General features: G+C 39.8%; 1 protein-coding gene across 2 annotated transcripts; it reads left to right on the top strand.

Annotated features, from left to right (window-relative positions):
- Positions 1-704: 704 nt before the first annotated feature.
- On the top strand, positions 705-5,709 carry LOC107790874 (beta-fructofuranosidase, insoluble isoenzyme 1). 2 transcript variants are annotated; one of them, XM_075248286.1, is made up of 5 exons: positions 705-980; positions 3,348-4,366; positions 4,453-4,697; positions 4,946-5,045; positions 5,175-5,709. In XM_075248286.1, the coding sequence occupies exons 1-5, from the start codon at positions 926-928 to the stop codon at positions 5,373-5,375; spliced, it is 1,620 nt and encodes a 539-aa protein (XP_075104387.1). In that variant the 5' UTR covers positions 705-925; the 3' UTR covers positions 5,376-5,709. The 2 variants fall into 2 exon arrangements, with proteins under 2 accessions (XP_075104387.1, XP_075104386.1); XM_075248285.1 differs by having other exon boundaries at positions 738-976.
- Positions 5,710-24,693: the final 18,984 nt, after the last annotated feature.

The raw sequence follows: 24,693 nt of genomic DNA, 5'->3' as shown, positions 1-24,693 counted from the left end.
GGATATCTACTATTTCTGTAAAAGATCGAACATTAAGGCATACATACACTCTCATATTCAGATATTATTATTCACAGAGAAATACAGTAGAGATTATCCTCTTGTGGGCTTTATACATTGATTCATCTTGCTAGTTCGTAAAATCGCTTTCTAATTCAATATTGCTTTGTATTTCATTTCTTATACAATCAATACTCAATATATTGCTACTTACTTTTCTGATTTGTGCCAAGTTATATCACGTACCCTTAGAACTACGTATAAATTCAACTTTATCCGTTTTTCGGGTAAACACAAATAAATATCCAATTATAGACTGTTCAAATAAATACAAATATCCTATGTATATTCATGTTACTTCATTTACTTTATATTGAAGGTGTATATCATTTAAACTCGGTTTAATATAATATACTACTACACGCACACACATACAAAGGAATAGCAAATGGCAAAGACGGGAGGCAAAACAAAAAACGGCAAAAAAGGGAAAAAGGAGTGAAATGGAAGGAAAAAATGACAGAGATGCAGTGAATTTTCTAAAATACCAGTTCCTTGAAATCTTCTTTTTAATATAAGAAACGTTTATCTAAAGTTAATTACACATTTTGTTTAATAAACAAATCCAAAAACAACCCTCCATGATCATTCTGAAATTAAAACAATGTCAAGAGTATTCAATTTTAAAATATTCATTCCTCTATGATCTTAGTTATTTCTCTATATAAATACTCTTCTCCTTCCCACAAATAAAGAACATCTCTGGCAAAGCCAAAAAACGAAATGGAGTATCTAAAAAAGTCTTCTCTTTGGGCATTGCCAGCATTTTTGCTTTGTTTCTTCACTGTTTTTTCCAACAATGGCGTTAATGCTTCCCACAAAGTTTTTCCAGAGTTGCAATCTACTAGCCCTATTGATGTAGAAAATGTCCACAGAACTGGTTACCATTTTCAATCACCTAAAAATTGGATCAATGGTACGTTTTCCATACCTCCAACCACTCTCTCTTCTCTAGTTTAAAGTATTCCTAGAGTTTAAGTTATATACAAAGTAAAAATTTCTTACGCTATATCAATATAATTTAAACCTCTTGGCTATCATATTTACCGGCTTTCTAAATTCCAAAAAATGTTTATCATATAGATCTACCTACTAGGTTTTTATCGTATAAGTGAGCTGATGTCTTGTAATTTTGTTAGTCTGCTATTGTAATTGGTCGTTGACCGGAAATATTCAGTTATTTTAGTTTGTTACTCTGGCGGCTTTTGAGTTAATGAAACTACGTGATGTCCATGAGCAAGTACGTAGTTTCCTTTAAACTCCTTGACATTTTTATCTCCCAAAATATTCTTCCTTTTTCTCTGATTTCCATAAAAGGAAAAAAGAGAGACAATGGTACCTTCTTGTTTTTTGGAAGTACTTTTACTGTTAGGTTTGTCAATGATTTATTTCTTGTCTGTATAGGTTTTTTATATATAGGACAAAAAAAGATTAAATATGGAAAAAAAAAACTTCTGCTTGAATATATTATCGAATCGTTCTAAATCAGGGACGGATCTGACTTGTTTGAACGGCTACCACATATTGTTATTTGTGGCAAGCAACTTAGCTAGCATTCACGTAAATGGGATATTGTACGTCATTACTATATGCATTGTAATAAATATATATAATATATTTCTTCACATGTAGGTTAAAACAGTATATATAGAGACAGCTAGCTAGGGCAGAGCCAAGTTGCATTGTGTGTGTGTTATGCAATAGATAATACGGTATATTGTATTATATAATGTATAATATTGTTTACCCGCAAAATCGGATAACGTTAAATTTATGTATGGTTCTAAGGATACGTGATACCCTTTGATACAGATCATATGGGGAGATAGCAATACGAATATTCTTGACTATGAAAATGTGAATAATGAACAGAAAGAATGAATAAAGTAAAGTAAAACAAGCACAAGAAAATATCTTTTTTTTCAAGTGTATTCAGTATGTTCATAGCTTACAAGGATCCCCTTTTATATAGTAAAGAGTCATTACTTTATTTATAACAAAAAATAATAAAATAAAGCATATAGTGGATGACCCATGATGATTTGTCTCTTCTTCGATTCCCGCCAAGATTCTCTCTCTTGGTGCGGTTGCAATGACTCTTGTCTGTGAGCTCGATACTGGCTCGAACTCGTTACTGGGTCGAGCCCTTCGGTCTTGGCTCGTGTTCGACCTTCGAGATGAGCGTCGAGTATTTCCGACCTCGAAGCAATGCCTTGCAGATCGATTTGGTCACGGGCTCGATAAGGTTATCGAGTCGACTCCTCGAGCAGCCTTCGGACTCAAGGCTCGTTAGTACTGTCTTCGGAGTTCACTCCCAAAATTCCGCTCCGATTTATTACCACTTGAACTCGATTGAACGTAGGAAGACCAAAATCTATTTCGACCATATACAAATATAATAAATTATTCAGTCAACCCTAACTTCACATTTCGTTCTCGAGCCGACTCGGCATCAAAAAATAAAAGGGTGAATTCTAAATGTATACAATTCAAAATATGTGGTTAGAATATTGTTATCATACATCAATATCTTTTGTAGACTTGCTGAGGGGGAGACCAACTATTGCAAGCCCCACCTATAAATTCAAATTGCAAATATTCCCCAACTACTAAAATTTAAGGCCACACCCACTTCTAGCCCAAAGGAAATTTAAGAAAAGGGTTTAAAGAGAAAAATATATATTACTAATAAATGTAAAATAGAAAAGCAACGAGTTCACTATGTTTCGACTTTTGTGAAAGAAGTCAAAGATATGTACTCTTTTTCGTCCACTTTAATTGATTTTTTGGCTTTTTTATGGTCTATATATTTGTTTTTTTCAGATATCAAGAAAGAATTAACTTGTTCTTCCAATGTTGTCCTTGGAGTAAAGAGTCAAGAAATTTTTATTGTATTTCCAATGAATAAATTAATGTTAATATGGTCAATTTCATTGCTAATTAATGCTAAATAATGAATCTCTTAATGTGTGAAAACAACCAAAAAATCAATTAAAGTGGACCGGAGAGGTAGTAAGTAGCAAGTTGCAATCATTCCCAATGCCCTCTAAGACTTGGTTAGAGTATTTTCCATTAAATCTTTAAACATGCATATATTATCTTAATTGCATTAAATTGTGTTCTAATCAATATTTCCTTTTCATGGTCTTTACCCGATGCTTCAAACCAACAACAGATCCCAACGGTGAGTCTGAGAATCTCCTTTTTAACATTTTTTCTTAAATTACCATATAATTTATTGATTTATTTATTTATTATTCCCCTCTGTCATATTTGTTGCAAAACAGGCCCAATGTACTATAATGGTGTCTATCATCTATTCTATCAATACAACCTATATGGATCAGTTTGGGGAAATATTGTTTGGGCCCATTCAGTCTCAACAGACTTAATTAACTGGATCCCACTTGAGCCTGCAATTTACCCATCAAAAGTATTTGACAAATATGGTACATGGTCTGGATCAGCCACAATCTTGCCAGGCAACAAGCCCATTATTCTCTACACTGGAATTGTTGATTCCAACAAGACCCAAGTACAAAATTATGCAATCCCGGCCGACTTGTCCGATCCATTTCTCCGTAAATGGATCAAGCCCGATAACAATCCGTTAATCGTTGCTGACGTTACCATCAACAAGACTCAATTTCGTGACCCAACAACAGCTTGGTTGGGCCAAGATGGTTATTGGAGAATCACAATAGGCAGTGTGTGGGAAAATAAGGGAATAGCATTATTATACAAAAGTAAGGATTTCATGAGATGGACTAAGGTCAAAAATCTACTTCATTCGGCTAATAACACTGGAAATTGGGAATGTCCTGATTTTTTCCCAGTGTTATTGCACGGTACAAAAGGTTTGGATGCATCATACAATAGCACAAATATTAAGCATGTTCTTAAGGTTAGCCTTGATGTTACGAGGTTCGAGTACTACACAGTTGGTACTTATGATACCAAAAAAGATATGTACATTCCGGACAACACTTCTGTTGATGGATGGAAGGGATTGAGACTTGACTATGGAAATTATTATGCGTCCAAGTCATTTTATGACCCTAGCAAGAATCGAAGAGTTATATGGGGTTGGGCTAACGAATCAGATACTGTTGATGACGATGTCAGGAAAGGATGGGCTGGAATCCAAACTATACCTCGTAAACTATGGCTTGATCCAAGTGGAAAACAATTGGTTCAATGGCCTGTTGAAGAATTAGACACTCTAAGAGAAAAAAAAGTCCAACTAAAACATCGCAAGTTGAACAAGGGAGAAATGATTGAAGTTAAAGGGATCACACCTGCACAGGTTCTGATTTTAATCTTTTATTGTATTTTATCCAATTGTTTCATTACACAACAAAATGAGGCTGAGTTAAGGTGTGCTAATTGCAGGCTGATGTTGAAGTGACTTTTTCCTTCTCAAGTTTGGATAAAGCAGAGCCATTTGATCCAAGTTGGACTGACCTTTACGCTCAAGATGTATGTGCTATTAAAGATTCAACGGTGCAAGGTGGAGTTGGGCCATTTGGTCTCCTAACTTTGGCTTCCGAAAAATTGGAAGAATACACACCTGTATTTTTTAGAGTTTACAAGGCCCTAAACAAATATAAAGTTCTCATGTGTTCTGATGCTTCAAGGTAATTTGATATCAACAATTTTATGGATCTCTACTATGGGCTAATTGTTCAACTTTGATTTATTTAGGGTTTTTTTACTTTTTAGCCCGTGGCCAAAACTATTTGCATTCGATAGCCGTAAAAGTGTATAAAATTTGTATAATTTATATATATATATATATATATATATATATATATATATATATATACACACATTTGTTTGCTGTTTTTTTGAAAGCCTATTTGTTATTTTTCTTTTGTATGACCAGATCAACGCTCGAGATTGGTAAGACAATGTACAAACCATCATTTGCGGGGTATGTAGATGTTGATTTAGCAAAAAACAAGAAATTGTCTCTGAGGAGTTTGGTAAGCTTTCTTCATTTATTTCCCTAAAACATATATTCAATTCTCTCATATTGTTGTTTATTTAAGCACTCATTCGTTTTGTGACTAGTCCATATTGTTGTGTTTTTGCAATATTTTCTTTTTCTGCAGATTGATCACTCGGTAGTGGAAAGTTTTGGTGCCGGAGGAAAAACATGTATTACATCAAGAGTTTATCCAACATTAGCAATATATGATAACGCACATTTATTTGCCTTCAACAATGGCACAGAGACTATCAAAATTGAACTGAATGCATGGAGCATGAGTAGACCTAAGATGAACTGGTCATTTGGTCACTCCTCTTATTGAAGCAAATACTTGTATTTTGTTCCACATTAATGGTGGCGTATTTGGATATTTTTTTTGGTTTTTGTATTGGTAATGCTTCATTCGCCTATCATTTTAAGGATGGCAGCTTCTTCTCTATGAATTTTGATCTTCATGGGGGATTTGAAGCATCGGAGACTCACTGTTTAGTCAAGTTCTGGAAAAGATGTTGAAGTTAGGGGCGTGTCTATGTGGAGGAGCATCATGTACCTTTCCCTAAATTATGTATAACAATATTATATTTTTTTTTAAAAATATTTAAATAAAAATGTATGCACCAAGTTCATAGAGTATGTAATGACGATTATTGCATGCACCTTTTGTCACGACACAAATTTTCTCTCCGTATGACGTCGTGACGGTACCTAGTCTCTACGACTAGGTAAGCCTAACATTTGCGGAATAATAAAATGAAAACATAATTTTAACAACTAACCGTTCAAAAATACACAGCAATCCCAAAATCCGGAACATCGTGAATCACAAACTACAGAAGGAAAATCTAGTATCTCTATACATCAGAGTCTAACAAAGGAAAAATACAGAAGATAATGGACATGAGAAAGAGTAGAAGGGGACTCCGAGGTCTGCGGATGCGGCAGATATACCTTGAAGTCTCCAAAACTGTCCCGACTCACTAATTGTACGGCTGATAAAGAGCACCTGAATCTGCACACGAAAAACATGTGCAGAAGAGTAGCATGAGTACACCATAATCGGTACCCAGTAAGTGCCAAGCCTAACCTCATTCGAGTAGTGACGAGGCCAGGTAGAATGAAATACTGCAGTAAAATAAAGGCTGAAATTTAACAAGAATGAAATCATAGAAGACAACAGCTCAGTACACAGAGATAACAACAGGGGATTTTCCGAGATACCGTCTCGTAGTCCCAAACGTAAATGTGCACTACAGGGGAATCTCCCGGAATACCGTTCCGTAGTCCTAAAGTAAATATGCAGTACAGGGGGATCTCCCGGAATACTATTCCGTAGTCCCAAAGTAAATATGCAAGACAAGGGGATCTCCCGGAATACCGCTCCGTAGTCCCAAAGTAAATATGCAGTACAGGGGGATCTACCGGAATATTGTTCCTTAGTCCCAAAGTAAATATGCAGTACAAGGGGATCTCCCGGAATATCGTTCCATAGTCGAACGAGTATAGAGACATACCTTAAGTAGTGGAAAGCAATGTTCGGTCCATCCTGATCGGTCTCCCAAGTCGCCTCCTCGACCGGCTGTCCGCTCCACTGAACCTTCACGGAAGCAATGTTCTTTGACCTTAGCTTTCTGACCTGTTTGTCTAAAATAGCCACTGGCTCTTCAACATAAGATAGATCCTTGTCCAATTGGACTGAGCTGAAATTCAATACGTGAGCCGGATCACCGTGACACTTCCAGAGCATCGAACACATGAAATACCGGATGGACTCCTGCTAGGCTGGGAGGTAAGGCAAGCTCATAATCAACCTCCCCAACACGCCGCAACACCTCAAAAGGACCAATGAACCTTGGGCTAAGCTTGTCCTTCTTTTCGAATCTCATAACGCCCTTAATAGGCGAAACCCGGAGCAAGACCCGCTCTCCGACCATGAATGCAACATTGCAAGCCTTTCGGTCCGTAACTCTTCTGTCTGGACTGGGCTGTGCGAAGTCTATCATGAATCACCTTAACCTTTTTCAAGGCATCCTGAACCAAGTCCGTACCCAATAATCTGGCCTCGCCCGGCTCGAACCAACCCACTGGGGACCGACACCGCCTACCATACAGAGCCTCATATGGTGCCATCTGAATGCTAGACTGATAACTGTTGTTGTAAGCAAACTCCGCAAGTGGCAAGAACTGGTCCCAAGCGCCCCCAAAATATATCACACACGCATGGAGCATATCCTCTAATATCTGAATAGTGCGCTCGGACTGCCCGTCCGTCTGAGGGTAAAATGTTGTGCTCAGCTCCACTCTAGTACCCAACTCATGTTGTACAGCTCTCCAGAACCGTGATATAAACTGCGTACCCCGGTCAGAGATAATAGATACCGGTACACCATGAAGCCTGATGATCTCACGAATGTAAATTCGAGCCAACTGCTCGGAAGAATAGGTAGTCATCACAGGAATGAAATGAGCTGACTTGGTCAGCCTGTCCACAATCACCCAAACTGCATCAAACTTCTACTGAGTCCGTGGGAGACCAACAACGAAGTCCATAGTGATCCGCTCCCATTTCTACTCCGGAATCTCTATCTTCTGAAGCAACCCACCCGGTCGCTGATGCTCATACTTCACCTACTAGCAATTTAGACATCTAGCCACATACTCTACTATGTCCTTCTTCATTATCCTTCACCAATAATGCTGCCTCAGGTCCTGATACATCTTCGCGGCACCCAGATGAATGGAGTACCGCGAGTTGTGAGCCTCCTGAAGAATCAACTCACGCAAACCATCTACATTGGGCACACAGAGCCTGCCCTGCATCCTCAATGCACCATCATCTCCAATAGTGACCTCCTTGGCATCATCGTGCTGGACCGTGTGCTTAAGGACAAGTAAATGGGGGTCATCATATTGATGCTCCCTGATACGATCATAAAGGGAAGACCGAGAGACCACATAAGCCAATACTCGACTCGGCTCATAAATATCCAATCTCACAAACTGGTCGGCTAAGGCCTGAACATCCAATGCCATGGGCCTCTCTGCTGCTGGTAGATATGCTAAGATCCCCAAAATCTCTGCCCGACGACTCAAAGCATCGACCACCACATTGGTCTTCCCAGAGTGGTACAAAATGATGATATCATAATCCTTAAGCAGCTCCAACAACCTCCTCTGACGCAAATTAAGATCCTTCTGCTTGAATAGATGCTGTAAACTCTGGTGATCGGTGTAAATCTCACAAGGAACACCATACAAATAATGGTGCCAAATCTTTAGGGCGTATACAATAGCTGCTAACTCAAAGTCGTGGACATGATAGTTCTTTTCATGCACCTTCAGTTGTCTGGACGCATAGGCAATCACCCTACGGTCCTGCATCAACACCGTACCGAGACCAATCCGCGATGCATCACAATATACAGTATAAGACCCCGAACCTGTAGGTAATACCAATACTGGGGCTGTAGTCAAAGCTGTCTTGAGCTTCTGAAAGCTCTCCTCACATTCCTCTGTCCATCTGAACGGAGCACCCTTCTGGGTCAGCCTGGTCATAGGTGCTGCAATTGATGAGAATCCCTCTACAAAACGACGATAATACCCCGCCAAACTAAGAAAACTCCGGATCTCTGTAGCTGAGGATGGTCTGGGCCAACTTTGCACTGCTTCAATCTTCTTCGGATCTACCCTGGATCCCCCCACTCGATACTATATGACCCAAGAATGCCACTGAGTCTAGCCAAAACTCACACTTTGAAAATTTTGCATATAACTTCTTTTCTCTTAAGGTCTGAAGTGCAGGCCTCAGGTGCTGCTCATGATCTTCCCGAGTCCGGGCGTACACCAGAATGTCGTCAATAAACACAATGATGAATGAATCAAGATAAGGCCAGAACACACTGTACATCAAGTGCATAAAAGCTGCTGGGGCATTGGTCATCCCAAAAGACATCACAAGGAACTCATAGTGACCATACCGAGTCCGGAAGGCAGTCTTCGGGATATCTGGCTCCCGAATCTTCAACTGATGATAGTCGAAACGTAAATCAATCTTGAAAAACACTCTGGCACCCGCATAGAACCATCCCTTTTCTTCAATACGAGGCAATGGATACCTGTTGTTCACTATGACTTTGTTCAACTAGCGGTAATCAATACACATCCGCATAGAACCATCCCTCTTCTTCACAAATAAGACAGGAGCACCCCAAGGTGACACACTAGGTCGAATGAAGCCCTTATCAAGCAACTCCTGTAACTGCTCCTTCAACTCCTTCAATTCAGGAGGAGGCATACGATATGGAGGAATAGAGATGGGCTGAGTGCCCGGCAACAAATCAATGCCAAAATCAATATCTCTGTCGGGCGGCATGCCCGAAAGATCAGCTGGCAACACATCTGGAAAGTCCCTCACTACTGGAACTGACTCAACTGCAGGGGTATCAATACTGACATCTCTCACATAAGCTAGATACGCGTCATACCCCTTCTCAACCATTCGTTGAGCTTTAAGAAATGAAATAACTCTGTTGGGAATATACTCTAAGGTACCTCTCCACTCTAATCGCGGTAAACCTGGAATAGCTAACATCACGGTTTTGGCGTGACAATCAAGAATAGCATAATGGGGCAACAACCAGTCCATGCCTAAGATAACATCAAAATCTACCATGCTGAGCAATAATAAATATGCTCTGGTCTCAAAACCACTAAGAGCTATCAAAAACGACTGATACACGTAGTCCACAACAAGAGAATCTCCCACATGAGTAGACACATTAACAGGGGAACTCAAAAAATCCAGCGATATGCCCAAATACGGGGCAAAATAAGAGGACACATAGGAATATGTAGAGCCTGGGTCAAATAATACCGACGCATCTCTATGACACACTGGAACAATACCTGTAATGATAGAATCAGAAGCAACTACCTCCGTACGAGCAGGAAGGGCATAATATCTGGCCTAGCCTCCCTCTCTAGGGCAACCTCTACCTCCCCGACCTCCACCTCGGGCTGGCTGAGTAGGTGGGGTGGCAGCTGGTGCTGTAATCATAGCCTGAGGACCCGGTGGAGCATGTTGTGGCTGAGAAGTCTGTGGAGGTGCACCCCTACTAAATCTGGGGCAATCCCTCACCATATGGCGAGTGTTACCACACTCAAAACAAGCTTTGGGAGGGTGTGGCTGATGTGGCTAGCTCGGGCCAGGTCTGCTGGACTGGCCGCTAGGAACACCCCATGCAGGAGGCACACTAGATACTGGCGATGCATAATAAGGCTCATGGGGCCTAGAAGGGATCGGAATACCACTGGCGGCTGGAAGAGCTGAATGGATGGGGTGACTCACATAACCCTACCATGGCGAGCTGTTGGGGCATGAGCACCAGAATAAGAACCAGTCTCTAGAGACCTCTTGGCCTCCCTCTCCTCTCTATCCTGGGCAAACATGCCCTCCAATCTCCTGGAGATACTCATAACCTGCTAATAAGAAATATCCATCTCCAACTCCCTGGCCATACTAATCCGGATGCTGGGGTGGAATCCCTCAATAAACCGCCGAACCCTTTCTCAAACTGTGGCAACCAACGCTGATGCATGTCAGGCCAAATCACCGAAGCGAACTGCATACTCTGACACAGTCATAGATCCCTGGCGCAGCTGCTCAAACTCCGTACACCATGAGTCCATGAGACTCTGAGGGACATACTCTCTCAAAAACATGTCCGAGAACTGAGTCCATGTAAGTTAAGATGCCTCAGTCGGACTACTCAACTCATAAGCACGCCACCACTGATAGGCTGCTCCTCTAAAATGGAATGTAGTAAAAGAAACCCCACTCATCTCCGCTACGCCCATAGTACGGAGAATACATTGACACTTCTCCAGAAAACCCCAAGCATCATCTGTAGCCAATCCGCTAAAGGTAGGTGGGTGGTACTTCCTGTACCTCTCAAGTCTGAGCTGCTCCACCTCAGAAGCTGCTGCCCTAACCTCGGGCCGAGCTAGAGCTACCGGCTGCATTGGTACAATCTCTGGAACCTGGTCGACCTGAACCCACTGCTCTGGAGTACCGGCGATGGGAGTCTGTGCTCCTCCCCCGACCTGAGATATGGCAGGGGAAAGTGGAATCACTCCAGCCTGAGCTAAGGTGCTGAACATGTTCAGAAACTAGGCTAGAGTCTCTTGGAGGGCTGGTGCAGGAATAGGTGCCTCAGGTGTCTGCCCTCCAGCTGGAGCTACTGGGGGCTCCTCGATAACAGCTCGTGCGTGTGCTCTGGCTGCACCACGTGGATGTTCTCGACCTCTACCCCGGCCCCGGCCTCTCATGCCTCTAGCAGGGGGCATGAGTGCCTGTTCATCAGATCTGCTTGTACGTGTCCTCACCATCTGTGAGAGAATAGAATACAGAAGTTTAGAATCTTTGAAGTCAACAATTTTTGCACGAAAAGGAATCAAAGTAGTGAAATTTTCCTAACAGTTCCATAGCCTCCCGAAGATAAGTACAAACATCTCCATACCAATCCGCGAGACTCTAATAAACTAGCTTGTGACTTACGACACCTACGAACCTAGAGCTTTGATACCAACTTGTCACGACCCAAATTTTTCCTCTGTATGACGTCGTTACGGCACCTAGTCTCTACGACTAGGTAAGCCTAACATTTGCGGATCAATGAAATGAAAATATAATTTTAACAACTAACCGTTCAAAAATAAACAGCAATCCCAAAACCCGGAATAATGTGAATCACAAACTATAGAAGGAAAATCTAGTGTCTCTATACATCAGAGTCTAACAAAGGAAAAATACATAAGATAATGGACATGAGAAAGAGTAGAAGGGGACTCCGAGATCTGCGGACGCGGCAGATATACATGTGCAGAAGAGTAGTATGATTACACCACAATCGGTACCCAGTAAGTGCCAAGCCTAACCTCGATCGAGTAGTGACGAGGCCAGGTCAGGGCCCTACTGGTATATATATATAATAAAACAAGATAGAATGAAATACTACAATAAAATAAAGACTGAAATTTAACAAGAATGAAATCATAGAAGACAACAGCTCAGTACACAGAGATAACAACATGGGATTTTCTGAGATACCGTCTCGTAGTCCCAAACATAAATGTGCAGTACAGGGGAATCTCCCGAAATACCGTTCCGTAGTCCCAAAGTAAATATGCAGTATAAGGGGGATCTCCACAGAATCATAGGCCTTGGTCAGGTCTATTTTGATCATACATCTAGGAGACGTGTTCTTCTTTGTGTAAGCTTTGACAAGCTCATGAACCAAGATGATGTTGTCTGCAATCTTCGTCCCAGGAATGAATCCAGCATCTTTGAGATGATCTTATATAGTACTGAGCAACAAGCAATAGGTCTGAAATATTTTGCTGTTCTAGGATTTGTTTACCTTAGGTACCAATGTAAGCAATTTATGGCTTTATATAGCTTACCAGTAATGAAGAAATCCTAAATTGCTCTCACTACATCACTTTGGATTATTGGCCATGCTCTTTTGAAGAAACAAGAATTATATCCATCCACTCCAGGGGCTTTATCTTCATGTATTGCACACAGTGCTGCATATATCTCTTCCTCTGTTACTTCCACACATAAGCTCAACTGTTGTTCATGAGTAAGCTTAGGTCCATTTTTCATAGTTTCCTTGTTGATAGAAGGAAAAGATGCAACATCAGTTCCTATCAAGCTCTTATAAAATTTAACTATCTCCTCCTTAATATTAGTAGGAGTAGCCAATTTCATTCCATCGTCAGTATAGATCTCTAGTATCTGCTTTCTTTGACTTCTCTCTTTCATGACAGTAGAGAAGTACTTAGTATTGGCATCTCCTAGATTGATCCATTTCACTCTAGCCTTCTGTTTGAGGATACTTTCCTCAATAAGTGGCCATGTCTCCAAGTTCTGTAGGATAGTCTTCTCTTGTAGTAGCAGATTGTCTGAGTATTGTAACCTCATTTCCTCCTGAACTTGAATAAGATCAGCCCTGGCATTCTCAATTCTCTCAGCAATGCCCTTATACTTAGTAGTATTAAGGCTTTTGAATAGAGGTTTCAGAGCTTTCAGTTTCTTTCAAATTTTCTCCATTTGATCATCAGCTTCCTTTCTTCTCCATAGATTGCCAACAATTGTATCAAACTCATCATGGGAAGCCCATACATTAAAAACCCTAAAAGGAGTTCTAATGTTGAGTTTCACAGTTTTTATATTGACAAGCTTTGGTGAGTGGTCAGAGATTAAAGGTATATCATATTCTGTGTGCACATGACCCCAGTTCATCATCCAGCTATCATTGCCAAACATCCTATCAATTTTGCTCACAATCCTTTCTGCCCCTTGTTGATTATTGGACCAGGTGTAGTAGTCTCCTTTCCATGATAGTTCATTCAGTAATAGATTGTGTATGCAATCAGAAAAGTCAATTATTTCATTCAATGTCACAGGGTTGCCATACATCTTGTCTTGTGTATATAGCATAGCATTAAAATTACCACCTATCAGCCATGGCTTTTTTGTATGTGCAGAGATATCAACAAGACGTGTCCATAGTTCCTTTCTTAGATCAACTGTATTGAAGCCATGTACCAATGTTAGATATGATTTAAATCCATCCACTCTGCCTTTAACTAGGCAGTGTATAATCTGAGCCTCTACCTTTTCAACATCAACACTATACACATTTATAATATTAATTTTACATCTTAACTTTGGCGTATAATTTTGATTAATCAATTTTCGTGCATTTATTATTTTTAGGTAAAATTTTAAGTTAATTTTATTATAAGTTATAATTGTATAAAAAATATATTATCTTGTCAAAAAATAAATGGTGCAAATATAAAATATTAGATGTTGCTAAAATTGAAAGGCGCAAATATAAAATATTAGATGTTGCTAAAATAGAAAAGTGAAAATTGAAAATAAATTAAATGAAAATACATAAAAATTGAAACTACGGTAAATAGCTGTCATGACCCAAAATCTAACCATGGTCATGATGGTGCCTATCGTGTTACAAAGCAAGCCTACTTCCCAAAATATTTCTACTAAACCGATTATAAGAATTTAATAAAACATTTCAACATTTGAATTTCTCATAAAATAAATCAACTCTAAATATAATTTTAGAAATATGGAAACGAGCCCCAAACATCAGGATGTCACTAAGTCATGAGCGTCTAAATCTATGAACTAAGAAATGAAACTGTCTAACTGTCAATACAATCCAAAAGAAGAAATGATAAACGGAGTAACAAGGTCCTGCGGACGCTAGCAGCTACCTTGCAAACTCCACAGATAGCCGGCCTGAACTCAACGATCACCGCGCTCTAACTCACCTGAATCTGCACATAAAGTGATGGGTGTAGCATGAGTACCACCACCTCAGCAAGTAACAGAAATAACTAAGGAAGTGAGCAATAGCGACAAGCTAAGTAAAATAGTCCAATTATTTTTTTTTCACAATTTAAAAATAAACAGAAATAAACAGGTAAATTCCATAACTCAATAAATGCCACAAAGAAGTTTAACAGATAAATGCAACAACAACACAAATAAATACAACCTCACAGCAGTGTCACTCCATCACTCATCACTCATCACTCGTACTCAGCACTCAATACTCAAAATACTCAATACTCTGCGCTCACTGGGGGTGTGTACAGACTCCGGAGGGGCTCCCAAAGCCCAAGCGCTAAGCACGGACAACTCACGTGCCATCATATCAATACCTGGATCCGTACGGTCAACTCACGTGCTACGCGGACAACTCACGCGCTATGGTATCACTACCTGGACCCGCACGGTCAACTCACGTGCTTCGCGGACAACTCACGCACTATGGTATTAATATCCTCACAACAAGTTCCTCGGCCTCACTCAATCATGTACCTCACTAGCCTCACCATCACCAACAAATAAGGGAACACAACCCACATCAAGCATCACCGCATATTAGCAAATAATAAAGATTGAGGTAAACATGTACAATAATTTTTAGGACTGAGTATAAATAATATGAGAATGAATAAATCCTAAGCATGATCTATAACATGAAGGCAAACAAGTTCAACAACAAATAAACACATAACCACAAATAATAGCTATTAGGCCTCAGAACCTCACGGGACGGACCAAGTCTCAATTCCTCGCGGTGCACACCCACACACTCGTCACCTAGCGTGGGTATCACTTCCAAACAATCACGTGATGTCAAATCTCTGAGTTTATACCCTCAAAGCCAGAGTTAAAACTGTTACTTACCTTAACAGCGTAAAAATCTTACTCCGGGATTCCCTCGTCTCTGAATTCGGTCTCCAAAAGCTCTGAATCTCTTGGGTGAAGATTTTGTGATATTTCCTTGTTGGATTTCAAAGCTTGAACAAGATCTTGATGAGCAAAGCACTTGAGCTTCTTCCTCTCTCTAGAACACTCCCCCTTCTCTCTAAAAAAATGTCAGATTTTTGCTCCAAAATGAGTCCCAAAGCCTATTTACCAAAATGAGTTCGGGTTATAAAAATAGAAAAATTAACCCTCCGAAAGCAGGACTGCGGTCGCATAATGAACCGTAGAATGGGTATGTGGGTCACAAATTGCACCGCAAAATCGGTGCCCAAATCTGGGCTCTTCTGGTCCATTCTGCGACCTGTTTTGCGGTCGCAGAAGCAGTTTTGCGATCGCATAATTGGTCGCAGAATTGCATTTTCCTAGCTTTTGGTAATTTGGTCATAACGTCTTGTAGGAATGTCCAAATGTTAAACGGTTTGAAGCGTTAGAAACTGGATACGAAGATATTTCATTTGATAGGTAGATCATCACATAAATCCATATATATATGTAGATATTCTTGTTCAAAGTTGGGTCTTGTGCGAACTCACTTGAAACTTTAGTCTTATGAAATTTCCAACTTCTACATTTGATGCCGAAACCTATCGAATCAAGTCCGATTGACCTCAAATTTTTCACACAAGTCATAAATAACATAACAGACCTATTCCAATTTACGGAATTGAATTCCGACCCCGATATCAAAAATTCAACCCCCGGTCAAACTTTCCAAAAATTCAACTTTCGGCATTTCAAGCCAAATTCCACTATGTACCTCCAAATAATTTTTCGGACACGTTCCTAAGTCCAAAATCACCATACAGAGCTATTGGAATTATCAAAACTCTATTCCGCGGTCGCTTACACATAAGTCGACATCCGGTCAACTATTTCAACTTAAGCTTCCAACATGAAATTCATTCTTCCAAGCTAACTCGGAAATACCTTAAAACCAAAACCGATAATTTACACAAGTCATAATACCTCGTAGGAAGTTATGCAAGACCTCAAATAGTTGAAAGGAGTGTAAATGCTTAAAACGACCGGTCAGGTCGTTACAATCTCCCCCACTTAAACATACGTTCGTCCTCGAACGTGCCAAGAGTTGTTCTCAAAACCATCAAGAACTCTCTCCGAACCACAATGGCACAAAATCAATCCGTCAGGACTGAATCCTTCTAACTCAACCAAGCTACGCAGACCACCAAAAACCCAAGGACATTGCCACAAAATACATGTAGAACTCATTACCTCATACACACCCAAAGAACTAATCATACCCATTACCATGCCGATCCAACCTGCTACCAAAATGTCCTATCTATCTGAGTTCCTTCTAAATTACCTTCAAATTGATACTTTGCCCCGCCATAACACCACAATCCTCAACCCACACTCACCACACGAGACCCAAGCATAAAACCACACCGCCCTAAGGCTCATATGCCGCTGAATACTCTCTTAAATATCCCCAAAAGTTCCACAAGCATGCGCTCACACAATTAACACCTCAATGCTCAAGCTATAGTCAAACGCCGGCCTCGAGTCCTCCAGACTGGCCCAACATCAACACACATAAATCACATCTCGCACCTCATCCAGGGAATCACAAGCCATCGAGGCACAACTGATACTGAGCACTCATGTTCGCATACGAATGCGTGGAAGGAATTCAAAGAGTTACACTTCAAGCTGAATCAATACCGCACGAAAAGAATTCAAGAATGTGAAGTTTTCCTAAAGGTTCTGCAGCCTCTTGAAGATAAGTACAGACGTCTCCATACTGATCCGCAAGACTCTACTAAACCCGCTCATGACTCGTGAAACCTATGTAACCTAGGCTCTGATACCAACTTGACACGACCCAAAATCTAACCATGGTCGTGATGGCGCCTATCGTGTTACAAGGCAAGCCTACTTCCCAAAATATTTCTACTAAACCGATTATAAGAATTTAATAAAACATTTCAACATTTGAATTTCTCATAAACTAAAACAACTCTAAATATAATTTTAGAAATATGGAAACGAGCCCCAAACATCGGGGTGTCACTAAGTCATGAGCGTCTAAATCTATGAACTAAGAAATAAAACTGTCTAACTGTCAATACAATCCAAAAGAAGAAATGATAAAAGGAGTAACAAGGTCCTGCGGACGCTAGCAGCTACCTTGCAATCTCCACAGATAGCCGGCCTGAACTCAACGATCACCGCGCTCTAACTCACCTGAATCTGCACATAAAGTGCAGGGTGTAGCATGAGTACAACCACCTCAGCAAGTAACAGAAATAACTAAGGAACTGAGCAATAGTGACAAGCTAAGTAAAACAGTCCAATTATTTTTTTTTTCACAATTTAAAATTAAACAGAAATAAAAAAGTAAATTCCATAACTCAATATATGCCACAAAGAAGTTTAACAGATAAATGCAGCAACAACACAAATAAATACAACCTCACAGCAGTGTCACTCCAGCAATGTCACTCATTCACTCAGCACTCGCACTCAGCACTCAACACTTTGCGCTCACTAGGGGTGTGTACAGACTCCGGAGGGGCTCCCAAAGCCCAAGAGCTAAGCACGGACAACTCATGTGCCATCATATCAATACCTGGATCCGCACGGTCAACTCACGTGCTACGCGGACAACTCACGCGCTATGGTATCAATACCTGGACCCGCACGGTCAACTCACATACTATGCGGACAACTCACGTGCTATGGTATTAATATCCTCACAACCAGGCCCTCGGCCTCACTCAATCAATATCAATACCTGGATCCGCATGGTCAACTCACGTGCTACGCGAATAACTCACACGCTATGGTATCAATACCTGGATCCGCACGGTCAACTCACGTGCTACGTGGACAACTCACGCGCTATGGTATTAATATCCTCACAACCAGGCCCTCGGCCTCATGAAATCATGTACCTCACTAGACTTACCATCACCAACAAATAAGGGAACACAACCCACATCAAGCATCACCGCATATTAGCAAATAATAGAGAGTGAGATAAACATGTACAATAATTTCTAGGACTGAGTATAAATAATATGAGCATGAATAAAGCCTAAGCATGATCTCTAACATGAAGGCAAACAAGTTCAACAACAAATAAACACATAACCACAAATAATAGCTATTAGGCCTCAGAACCTCACGGGACGGACCAAGTCTCAATTCCTCGCGGTGCACACCCACACGCTCGTCACCTAGCGTGGGTATCACTTCCAAACAATCACGTGATGTCAAATCTCTGAGTTTATACCCTCAAAGCCAGAGTTAAAACTGTTACTTACCTTAACAGCATAAAAATCCTACTCCGGGATGCCCTCGTCTCTAGATTCGGTCTCCAAAAGCTCCGAATCTCTTGGGTGAAGATCTTGTGATATTTCCTTGTTGGATTTCAAAGCTTGAACAAGATCTTGATGAGCAAAGCACTTGAGCTTCTTCCTCTCTCTAGAATACTCTTCTTTCTCTCTAAAACAAATGTCAGATTTTTGCTCCAAAATGAGTCCCAAAGCCTATTTATCAAAATGGGTTCGGGTTATGAAAATAGAAAAATTAACCCTCCGAAAGCAGGTCTGCGGTCGCATAATGGACCGCAGAATGGGTATGCTGGTCGCAAAATGCACCGCAAAATCGATGCCCAAATCTGGGCTCTTCTGGTCCATTCTGCGACCTGTTTTGCAGTTGCAGAGGCAGTTTTGCGATCGCATAACTGTTTTGCGATCGCATAATTGGTCACAGAATTGCAATTTTCCAGCTTTGGTAATTTGGTCATAACCTCTTGTAGGAATGTTCAAATGACGAACGGTTTGAAGCATTAGAAACTAGATTCAAAGATCTTTCATTTGATAGGTAGATATATATATATATATATATATATATATATATATATATATATATATATATATATATATATATATATATATATATATATATATATATATATATATATATATATATATATATATATATATATATATATATATATATATATATATATACGAACTTACTTGAAACTTTAGTCTTATGAAATTTCCAACTTCTACATTCGATGCCGAAACCTATCGAATCAAGGCCGATTGACCTCAAATTTTGCACACAAGTCATAAATGACATAACAGACCTATTCCAATTTATGGAATTGAATTCCGACCCCGATATCAAAAAGTCAACCCCCGGTCAAACTTTCCAAAATTTCAACTTTCGGCATTTCAAGCCAAATTCCACTACGTACCTCCAAATAATTTTTCGGACACGCTCCTAAGTCCAAAATCACCATACGGAGCTATTGGAATTATCAAAACTCTATTCCGAGGTCGTTTACACATAAGTCGATATCCGGTCAACTATTTCAACTTAAGCTTCCAACTTGAAATTCATTCTTCCAAGCTAACTCGAAAATACCTTAAAACCAAAACCGATAATTTACACAAGTCATAATACCTCATAAGAAGTTATTCAAGACCTCAAATAGTTGAAAGGAGTGTAAATGCTTAAAACAACCGGTCGGGTCATTACAATAGCATAATAACTTAGTATGGACCTATGTCGTTTCCAGATACACCAAAATCATTATAGTATTGAGTGAATGGGGGCCGATGATTGTTGTGGGAGCATACTAGAGGTGGAAGTTGAATATTTATGTAATATAATCTGAATTTTACCATAATATAATATGTATTTAATTATCTTGTATCTCAATGATTTCACTTTTATTTGGATTCTATAATATTTGCTTATAAATTATATTATTTAAAAATTTATGGTATAAAATAATTTTATATTAAATTGTTATTTAAGAAAGGAATATAAATTATATGTAATGAATATATAAAAAAGAACAAAAGATAGAATTTCTTTAATAGAAATAAGAAAATATAATTTAAATAAAAAATAATAATATATAATATTGAAGAGAGAGAAGAATATAAAATAAAATATTCTTTTTTGGAGTAAAAAATGGAGTAATGGTTGGAGTAACTTTACTCCATTTTGGAGGAGAAAATGGAGGCAAGGGTTGGAGATGGCCTGATACAGCAGCTCAATGTACTCGTTGCTGGTTATATTCACGAGACGGGACGTCTTGAGAGTAGATAATTTCATTGATGATAATCCATCTTTCACCAAAGTCATAAAACTAATTTCTATAACGGAAAAATAACTCAAATATATGCCTACATATTTCATAAGAAATAAAATACACTGGAAAGAACTCGACCCGGTCGGGGAAACACAACTATGTTATAAAATAAATATTATAATTATAAACTAAAGCACCAAAAGAGAAGAAGACAAGAATAGATAAGAGATGTAAAGAGGAGGAGGGAACGTTTCCTTATTTCAAGCATGCTTGTTATGTATATTCCATAGGAGAATAACATCCTATTTATAGGTTACAAATCTCTTCTCAAGTTACATGTATTAATAAACTCATTCGTTGGTATTGAATTTGCCAAAGACAGTTACGAAGAGAATATATACATACATTGAAAGTGACATCCACATACATTGGTGTCACGACCCAAAATTCCAACTTGTCGTGATGGCGCCTATCTCGATATTAGGCAAGCCGATAATCTCAATAAACCAAAACTTCTCTTTAAGGTTGAAAATATAATATTTAATACAATATAAACACTCTCCAAAACCTGGTGTCACTGAGTACATGAGCATCTAATATGAATACAAGTCTGAAAAATATAGTCTATAATATTCTCAGACCAAATACAGTAAACAAAGAGATAGATAAGGAGAGACAAGGTCTGCGAAATACTACAGCTACCTCAAAATCTCCTGAAAATCAACTGCGCAAAAGGATCAACACCCGCTATGTCCAGAAACACCTGGATCTGCACACGAAGTGCATGGTGTAGTATGAGTACCACCAACTCAGCAAGTAACAATAATAAATAAGGAACTAAAGATAGTAACGAGCTACATAGTTGTGGTTTATTTCCAGTAATTCTAGCGAAGAATAGACATGCTATCAAATCTGGCAGTTTAATGTCAAATTAATTTTTATACAGTTCCTGTTCATGTAATCCGTATATCAACAATCTTTCAGAGATTTCACAATAATGGAAAATATAAACTTAGTGCAACAACAAATGGAAATCAAGTACAACCTCTTATGACAACAATCATTCACTAGGCTCCCAGCCCACATCACTCACTCTCAATGGGTACCCGTGCTCACTGGGGATGTACAGACTCCGGAGGGGCTCCTACAGCCCAAGTGCTATAATCTGCACGGACAACTCACGTGCCGTAATATATATATATCTGGATATGCAGGGCCAACTCACATGCTGCACGGCCAACTCATGTGCTATAGTATAATATAAGGATCTGCATGGCCAACTCACGTGCTATAGTATAATATAAGGATCTGCACGGCCAACTCACATGCTGTACGGACAACTCACGTGCTACGATATCAATATCTCACAATCAGGCCCTCGGCCTCTCGCAGTCATAAATCTCTACAGTCTCTCGGGCTTTCATTAATCATGAAATCAGCCCAAACAATAATGATATGATGTATCAATAATAATAATAGAGACTGAGATAAAATGTACGAGTAAAAATTGAGACTGAGTACATATAGCATTTAGCAGGCAATTCAACAAGTACGCGACCTCTGTGGGTCCTAACAGTACTATCACTTATCCCAAGTATGATTTCTAACATGATTTACAGTCAAATTTTATCAACACATAGAGAGCATATAGCTAACAACAAATTATTCAACTTTACAATTTCCCGGGACGGACCAAGTCACAATCTCCTCGGTGCACACCTACACGTCCGTCACCTAGCATGTGCGTCACCTTCAAAATAATCACATGATATCAAAATCCGGGGTTTAATACCCTAAGGACCAGATTTAAAACTATTACTTACCTCAAAACGTGAAACTCTTTACTCTGCTATTTATTCGTTTCAGTCAATAAAATTTATTGGAATTAATTCCATAAGAAAATACTAAATTTTCATAAACATCCGAAATTTAGCTCAAAAATTGCCTGTGGGGCCCACATCTCGGAACTCGACAAAAGCTACAAAATCCAAAAGCCCATTCAACCACAAGTCTACCCATACTAATTTTACCAAAATCCGACCTCAACTCGACCCTCAAATCTACAAATCTTATTTCCAAATGTCTAAGTTCCAATCTCTGATTTATTCGATGATAATTCAATATTATGGAGTAGAAATGATCACAAGGGACTTACCTCAAGTTTTCCTTGAAAATATATCAAAAATCGCCTCTCCTCAAGCTCCAATTTGTCAAAAATGGCGAATGGGACGAAGTCCCTGTTTTTATAATTTTGCCTAGACAACCTCGGTTCTACCTCGATCTTGGCCTTCAATCGAGGTCCTCGATCCTAGGCCTCGATCGTGGCTTCGATCCTGATCCACGATCATGGCCCTCGACCTTGGCCTTCGATCATGTCTTCGACCCTGCTTTCGACGGTGACCCTCGACCCTGGGCTGGATCATGGCTTCGATCGTGGCCCTCGACCCTGGGCTTGATCATGGTTTTGATCATGGCCCTCGACCCTGGGCTCGATCTGGGTTCGAATTCTGGCCTCGATTCTGAGAGATTTCTGGGCTCGAATCTGGCAGAAGAAATTTCCAACAGAAGAAAATTGCAGCAACTGTTGTAGTTCAATGTTTTTGATATGTTAACCATCCGAAACTCACCCGATGCCCTCGGGACCTCAACCAAATATACCAACAAGTCCTAAAATATCATACGAACTTAGTCAGATCCTCAAATCACCTCAAACAACGCTAAAACCATGAATTACGCTCCAATTCAAGCCAATTGAACTTTGAAATTTCTAATTTCTACAAATAGCGCCGAAACCTATCAAATCACGTCTGATTGACCTCAAATTTTGCACACAAGTCATAAATGACATAACATACATATTAAAATTTTCAGAATCGGATTTTGAACCCGATATCAAAAAGTCAACCCCTCGGTCAAATTTCCCAAAAATTCAACTTTTGACATTTCAAGTCTAATTCCTCTACGGACCTCCAAACTTTCTTCCGGACATGCTCCTATGTCCGAAATCACCATACGAAGCTATTGGAATTATCAGAATTCAAATCCGAGATCGTTTACACATAGGTCCATATCCGATCCACTTTTCTAACTTAATTTGTTTTTCAATTATGAAACTAAGTGACTCATTTCACTCCAAATTCCTTCTGGACCCGAACCAACTAACCCGATAAGTTATAAATCAATACAAGGCATAAATTGACCAGTAAATGGGGAAATAGGGTTATAATATTCAAAATGACCGACCGGGTCATTACATTCGCCCCCTTTTAAACAAACGTTCGTCGTCGAACGGGTTTAGAATAATACCCGGAGTCTCAAATAAGTGTGGATATTTGTTCCGCATCTCCTACTCCATCTCCCAAGTAGATTCTCCGACTGGCTGGCATCTCCACTGCACCTTCACTGATGCTATGTTCTTTGACCTCAGCTTTCGAACCTGGCAGTCTAAAATAGCCACCGACTCCACATCATAAGTCAAATTAACGTCCAGCTGTACTGTACTGAAATCCAGAATGTGAGACGGATCCAAAATTTTCTTAAGTATCTCAAATGACCCAATATACCGAGGGCTCAACTTGCCCTTTTTTCCGAACCTCAACACACCCTTCATGGGTGAAATCTTGAGCAAAACCTTCTCCCCAACCATGTAAACAATATCACGAACCTTCCTGTCGGCATAACTCTTCTGTCTAGACTGTGTCGTGCGAAGCCGTTCCTGAATTACTTTGACCTTCCGACACATCCTGAACTAAGTCAGTACCCAATAGTCTAACCTCACCAGGCTCAAACCAACCCACCGGAGACCGACACCGTCTCCCATATAAAGCTTCATACGGATCCATCTGAATGCTTGACTGGTAGCTATTATTGTAAGCAAACTCTGCGAGTGGTAGAAATTGATCCCAAGAACCCCCAAAATCAATGACACAAGCGCGTAGCATATCCTCCAATATCTGAATAGTGCGCTCGGACTGTCCTTTCGTCTGAGGGTGAAATGATGTACTCAAATAAGCCTGTGTGCCCAATTCTCGATGCACTGCCCTCCAAACCTGTGAGGTAAAATGCGTACCCCGATATGAATTAATGGACACCAGAACAACATGTAGGCGAACAATCTCGCGAATATAAATCCCAGCCAACCGCTCCGAAGAAAAAGTAGTACCGACTGGAATAAAATGCGCAGATTTGGTCAAC

Source organism: Nicotiana tabacum, chromosome 24 (assembly GCF_000715075.1).
Source record: "Nicotiana tabacum cultivar K326 chromosome 24, ASM71507v2, whole genome shotgun sequence".
NCBI classification, from domain to species: domain Eukaryota; kingdom Viridiplantae; phylum Streptophyta; class Magnoliopsida; order Solanales; family Solanaceae; genus Nicotiana; species Nicotiana tabacum.
This window is presented reverse-complemented; position numbering and strand designations above follow the sequence as displayed.

Coding starts and splice junctions, on each gene's coding strand:
- LOC107790874 (XM_075248285.1), top strand. CDS start 784: ATGGAGTATCTAAAAAAGTCTTCTCTTTGGGCATTGCCAGCATTTTTG. Junction 977..3,347: donor ACCTAAAAATTGGATCAATG/GTACGTTTTCCA, acceptor GTTGCAAAACAG/GCCCAATGTACTATAATGGT. Junction 5,046..5,174: donor AATTGTCTCTGAGGAGTTTG/GTAAGCTTTCTT, acceptor CTTTTTCTGCAG/ATTGATCACTCGGTAGTGGA.